The 6,000-nt window shown below is 47.4% G+C and overlaps 1 protein-coding gene across 1 annotated transcript in view; it reads left to right on the top strand.

Annotated features, from left to right (window-relative positions):
* Positions 1–567: 567 nt before the first annotated feature.
* RNF38 (ring finger protein 38) overlaps positions 568–6,000 on the top strand; it is a 123,045-nt gene continuing 117,612 nt past the window's right edge. The window contains exon 1 of the mRNA XM_086479107.1: positions 568–1,081. Coding sequence (XP_086335233.1) covers positions 568–1,081 — 514 coding nt within the window. The remainder of the gene's footprint in view (positions 1,082–6,000) is intronic.

Genomic DNA, 6,000 nt, shown 5'->3' with positions numbered 1-6,000 from the left:
TGATTCCGGGCTCTGCGCACAGGGTCTGCTCTGGGCGGGCCCAGACCCGCTGGGCTCCGGGAGGCCCGGCCGATCGCGGCGCGTGCCTCGCTCCCCCTCTCGCGCCCTGCCGAAGAGGCGGCGGGGGCACCGCCACAATAAAGTGCGTCTGGCTGCCGCGCCCGTGTGCTGTCCGTGGGTCGTCGCGTTCTGCGGCAGTGCTGTTGCGAGCGGGCTCAGGCGCACGGGAGGCGAGCGACCCTGGGTAGGCGCCGGGCAGCCGTCAGCGCACTCAGCGCTCCCGCCCGCTGGGCCGCTGGGGCCGGGCCGGGGCAGAGAAAGGGAGGAAGCAGGCGGAGAGACATCTTCCTTCTCGGCAGCGAACCGGCCGGTGGCGGTAGTTTCTCACCCGGAGCAGCCGGCACGGCTTGGCACCGGCCTCCGCTGCCCGGCTGTGCCCCAGTTGGAGGCTCCCCACGTCGCCCATGCCGCCCACGTGCTCCCGCTGGCGCTGACCGTCCCTCCCTTCCCACTGAGGGGTTCTTCTCAGGAAGGCGGGCGCCGCCAGCTGGCCGGAGAGGGTGGGCGATGCCCGTCGCGGCCCGCTCAGCGCCCCATGGGGCGCCGTCCGACCCCTGTTTCCTCACCCCCGCCCGCCGCCGGGAACGCGGCGCCGAGAGCGTCGACGAGCTGCTCCAGCCCCTGTGCCAGGTCAGCGATGCTGGCCGGCACGGCAGATGGGTGGCTTCTTCCGCCGCCCTCTTCCTGCCTTCCTTCTCCTCCACCCCTCCACCGCCCCCCGCCTCCTCCGCTGCCTCCTCCCCCGCTACCGAGGCGGCCGCCGCCGCTTCCACCTCCTCTTCAGCTGCCTGCCTCTTCCCGGCAATTTCCCGGACCCGCGCTCGTTCCCGCTCCGGCTTCCCCGGACTCGCCATGAGCAGCGGTGCTGCTCGCTTACCGCCGCCTCCCGCCCTCTGCCCGCCGCCGCCGCCCCTCCACGGGCCGAGCCTGCCGGAGTCGGGAGCGCGCAGCCACGGCCGGGGTAGCCTCGCTGGCCACGGCGCACCCCGCGCCGCCCCGGGTGCCCGAGGACCACCACCAGGTGAGCAGGAAAGGGGCTCTGGGGCAGGGGGAGTAGCTCTGGGTGTCCCACCCCCGCCTGGCAGCGCAGCCGACGCGCGGGGCCTCCAAGCGGTCTTCCGCAGCACCTGAAGTCGTGGCCACCCCGGGGGGTCCGTCCGCAGGTGGGGGGCGGGCAGCGGGATGGGACGGAGGATAAACTCCCGCCGGCCACAGCAGAGCAAGGCGACTCGCGGCGACTGCCCATAGGCCGTATGTCGCCCGGCCAGCCCCGGGGTGCCTGGTGCCGCCGGCGAGGCGATGGCGCTTTCCCCGCTAGTGGGTATGCCGCGTTGTGAAGCGTCGGCGGCCCGCGGTGCGGGGGCTGGGGATGTCGCCTCCGGTCGTTGTACCTCTGCCAGCGCGTCCCCGCAACCTCGTCTGTCGGCTTGTGCACAATCTCTGTCAGAGATTGTGCTGCGCTGGGAGTCGGTACTTACTCATTTTCGCGGTGGCGGTGGCCGCGTCTCATGCGAGGTGCCCTCGGCAACGCCGAGGCCTGGCCGGCCCTGCTTGCCGTCCCTCATCCCTGTAGCAGCCACCGGCCCGCAGCCTGCCCTCGGACTCCGCGGGGCGCCCGATGCGCCGCGCTCCGGAAAAGTTTTGAGAGGGGCGCGTGTCTATGTGCGTGTCCGTGTCCCTGAACCAGGCGCTGCCCCTCGCAGCGGGCTGCCAGTTATCAGTGGGAATCCACTGTTTACAGTGGCAAGTCACCTCAAGTTCTTGGGTGTAGCTCCAAAAGGCTTTGAAAGTCAGGCTGTCTTTGTGGGAAGCCCGGCTGACTGCCTTTGAGGCCCTCAACAGCTGCCCCTTAAACGTGTTTTTGAGTTTCCTGTTAGAAACAGCCTGCAGCAGGGTCCCTCTGAGGAACTGGTTTTGAGCATGTTGTTCACTTGTTCTGCAGCTACGATGTTTTAAGGACTGAGGTCCCAACACCTGGGCTGATGTACACACACAGAGCTGCTTCCAGGACTCCATTGGAGTTTGCCACATGCTTAAATTTAAACTAGTGCCTGTTTCAGGACTGGGGCCTTAATTTTTTTCCTAAGCTGTTTGTGAATGGCAGCAAGAATGAAACTGTTTATTTATATAAGAAGTTAGTTATTGGGAAGTGGTATGGGAGAAGGACAGGAAACACACTGTTCTTTGGGCCTAGAGGATGAAGAAATGAGATATCTTTTTTTCTCAGAATGGGTGTTCAGTAGTGCTCACGTCTTGGGGACTTGGATGATTTACAGGAGTCTGCAGTATGGGTGTTTATATTGATGGTAATCTGATCTGAAACGGACTAGATTTTATAGACACAATTTATTTCCTCTTGAAATTTGGGGGTGATGGCGTATGAAAGGACTATCATGTGGAAAGTTGAAGAAGAACTTGAATTTTTACCTTTGAATTGTATTACATAGCTCAAAAATAGCTTTTCCTATGCTGAGACCATGCAGCACATGGGGAAGAACAGTCTCTCCTGTCTAGCTATTTGGGCCTTCCAAATAAAATATATAGGAGAAAAACTTTCTTCCAATATAGGTAATATGGAAATGGAGATTTTATTATTTTATTTATTTTAGTATGCTACTGTTGGGAGGTAAAACCTTTTGTACTGCCCATGACTTGTAAAATCTTGTTGGAGAAAAGAACTGTAACCCTTATCATATAATGAATTCATCACAGGCCTAGTGTACAAAGACCTTACTGTTGGCTTAGGAAATGATGAGCTTTTGCTTCTCAGAAAGGGAAGGGGCTTTTTGGGTTTGTCTTGAAGATATGATGTACAATAGCACAGATCCTGTGCTTAATGGTAACTAGAATAGTCAGAACCAGTTTGCTCAAAAGCACTCTTGCAAATGCCCAAGATAAATCATTGTTTTACAACATAGCAGGTGAATGTTTGTTTTAGTCATGATCTCAAAAATATGTAAAATGTTTTCATGTAATATGATCTCTGATTCATCTTCTAATTTTGAGATAACATGTCATAATTTACAGATAAATCCAAGAGATTTCTAGATTGGGAATGAGAAATGTATTTTTTTTTCTCAAAAGGGAGGGACTGTTATTCTCACTTTCTGAAAGTCTACCTGTTTCATTAAAGTGTTTGGCACCAGAGGAAAAAAGTGGTGCACCGAACTCTGGCATCAGGGCTCAACTTGGATAGTTTTGCTGAGCATCCTCTTAGTCATGCTCTTGAAAGCAGTAGTCTCCTATTGGCAGTCCTAATATCTTAACTTTTGATAAAAAAACCTGTATTGTGATCTGGTCTTTGAGGGTCAGTAAAATTACTGTATTTTACGAGCAAGATTTACTATTTCTTTTGCCCCAGCAGAAAACCTTTCAGTGATGCCTTGTTCTTTTTTGTTGTTGTTGTTCTTTCTTCCTCCCAAACAGAAGGGAAAGTCTCTGGCTGTTAAATTAGTGAAAGAATATTGGGGTAGAAAATGCTACACTGAAGAGCTGATTCTTTGTTTCATTAAGGAAATTGATCCTGATCTTAAGAGGCACTTCACCTTCCATAAAGTACTGTGCCTCTGCTGGGGTACATGCATCTCCTCAGTGAAAAAGAGAAACCCAACCAGAAGCAAGATTGTCAGCTACAAAAAGAAAAGTGTGTCCATAAGTGGAATTTCTGAGACCTTTTCAGCTTCACTTTTTTTTTTAAGATCCGTATTAACATTTTGAAGTTTTCAGCATTTGGAAGGGAAAGATGGCTTTTGAAAGCTGCAGTGTACTTAAGATACTGGTGGGATGTCTATAGCTGGGGAAAGCAGCTTTTCTCTTCAACACATTTGTTATGCATATTAGCTTTTTGGATGTCATTTGGTAAACCTTGCGAAATTTAATTAATATTGCTTGCCCTCCTTATGTTGCAAAGTCTTTAGTTAGAATAACTTTAAAACTAGAGTTACTGTTTAAGATGCACATGAGGCTAAGTCCTATCAGAAAATTTTAAGAGGAGTAATGTGAGGTGCTTATTTAGGCAGATAACTAGTCTTTCGGTTTGGTGAGGCTGAAACTGCTGAGGAAAGGATCAGTGCCAGTTTTCAAACATACATGTAACTGCGGAATGTGAGGGGGTGGACTTCCTTGTAAAGATAATACTAATGTGTTGATCAAGTGCAGTAGAAAGCTGTTTGAATTCATAGTGATTCTGTCTGATGTTGTATATGCTAAGCAGTTGTAATATAAGTACTAAAACTCATTGTACGTTCATATCCGCAGATGTAAGCTTTTGTGCCTTTAGCAGTTGTGCATGGTTATACCGTCTATGAAAGGTATGTGTAGTTTTGTTCTCCAACTCAAAAGCAGTTACTGTGGCTTTACAGTGAGTGTCATGCTTAATTCTAGCATGCTTGGGGATAGACACAAGTTTTCTGATTTATGTCATGGTGATACCTTCACAGTTTTATAACCATGTAAAATAAAGCAAGATGGAAAGATTACTTCAGAACAAGTGAAGCACCTTCAGTATGTGGATGTTGCGATTGATTTTTAATAGATTAAAACCAAAGTAACAAACAAACCCTAAATCGGAAACTAATATTTCAGCACCTTTATTTTAATTAGGTTAAGGGATTCATAAGTAAAGAAGTTCATAAGTAAAGTAGTGGCTTGGTAGTACTTCTTGGTTAGAATTACCACAATATTGTGAACCTGTTACCACGTGTTTGTTGGGTAGAACTAACCTGTCTTGGACATTAGTTTGTAATTACCTTTAGTATCTCAGAATTATTTATTATAATGGTGTATTGGTTTTGCTAGTTTGGAGTTATAAAGGAAGATAGAAGGCTTTGTTTTTTACTTGAAGTAGTCATACTCTGAATAGATTCTAGTAATCATGGAATTAATGTTAGCAGACATTAAATGTTTGTTTCAAGAAGTTAGTTATAACAGTAATGAGTTGCATATTTATGGGATTAATTTGGGAAATAAATGCAAATTATAATGTGCAGATAATGTACATACGTTTTAAATCATTTTCTCTGACTATCACTTCATTTTTTTATTTCACTTCGACTTTCTCTGGCAAGTTATTATGTAGTGCTTATATGAACTGGAGACAGTAATTTTATGGCCTGCAATTGTTCTGTGCCATAAATGTACTGTATGAGGTTATTTTTGAAGGTATGCTTTTTAGATGCCAGCACCAACCAGCTCAAGGGAATGCTAGCAAATGTTGATGTTTCCCCCCCTGACATAAATATTTAAAGATTGTGTGAGACCGAGATAAATGTATTTTAAGGACAAATAATAAAATTAATATGCAGATCTTTTAATTGTAGTTCTTGCAGTATGAACAACTTTAGCCTTGCTTATACTGGCATACTTCAAATGTAAAATATGCAGGAGCACAGGAATGAAAAATTCCAAATTGTCTCTACAGTACAAATTTCAGTTTAATAATAGCAAAAATACCAAAGATAAGAATTTAATTTTGAAATACATGCTCTGCTTTGTAACATCTGCTTATGAAATAATCTGAATTATCCTTTTGGTCTATTCCATCAAGATACTACTTATTGTCAGTATCTGTTGATCTGAGCTGGATGACTACTGGAACTGATCGTGCAGCTGTCAGGACTCTAAGTTTGGGGGCTACACAAAAACATAATACAGAGCTGAAATGTACAAACCAAATCAATTGCCAGCTAAACTCACCCATCTTTTGTTAGTTACTGCTTTGGCTGCCTAGAAAATGGGGGAGGGGTTAATTTTCATCAAGAGGGAAGGTTAGATGTGAGTGTGTGTTGATTTTTCTAGAGGTGTCACTCCACAGGCATTAGTGAATATGGTATGGATTTGCAGCTGAAAAGTAATTTAGGTCTGATATCTTGTATAGTTTTTGGTTAGGGTTTGTTTGGTCTTGAAACTGATGGTCTCATCTCAGTTAAAGTATCTAATAAC

The sequence above is a fragment of the Leptosomus discolor genome, chromosome Z (genome assembly GCF_034619465.1).
Source record: "Leptosomus discolor isolate bLepDis1 chromosome Z, bLepDis1.hap2, whole genome shotgun sequence".
NCBI classification, from domain to species: domain Eukaryota; kingdom Metazoa; phylum Chordata; class Aves; order Leptosomiformes; family Leptosomidae; genus Leptosomus; species Leptosomus discolor.
Note: the sequence above shows the minus strand (reverse complement) of the source record. Positions and strands in the feature narration are given on the sequence as shown.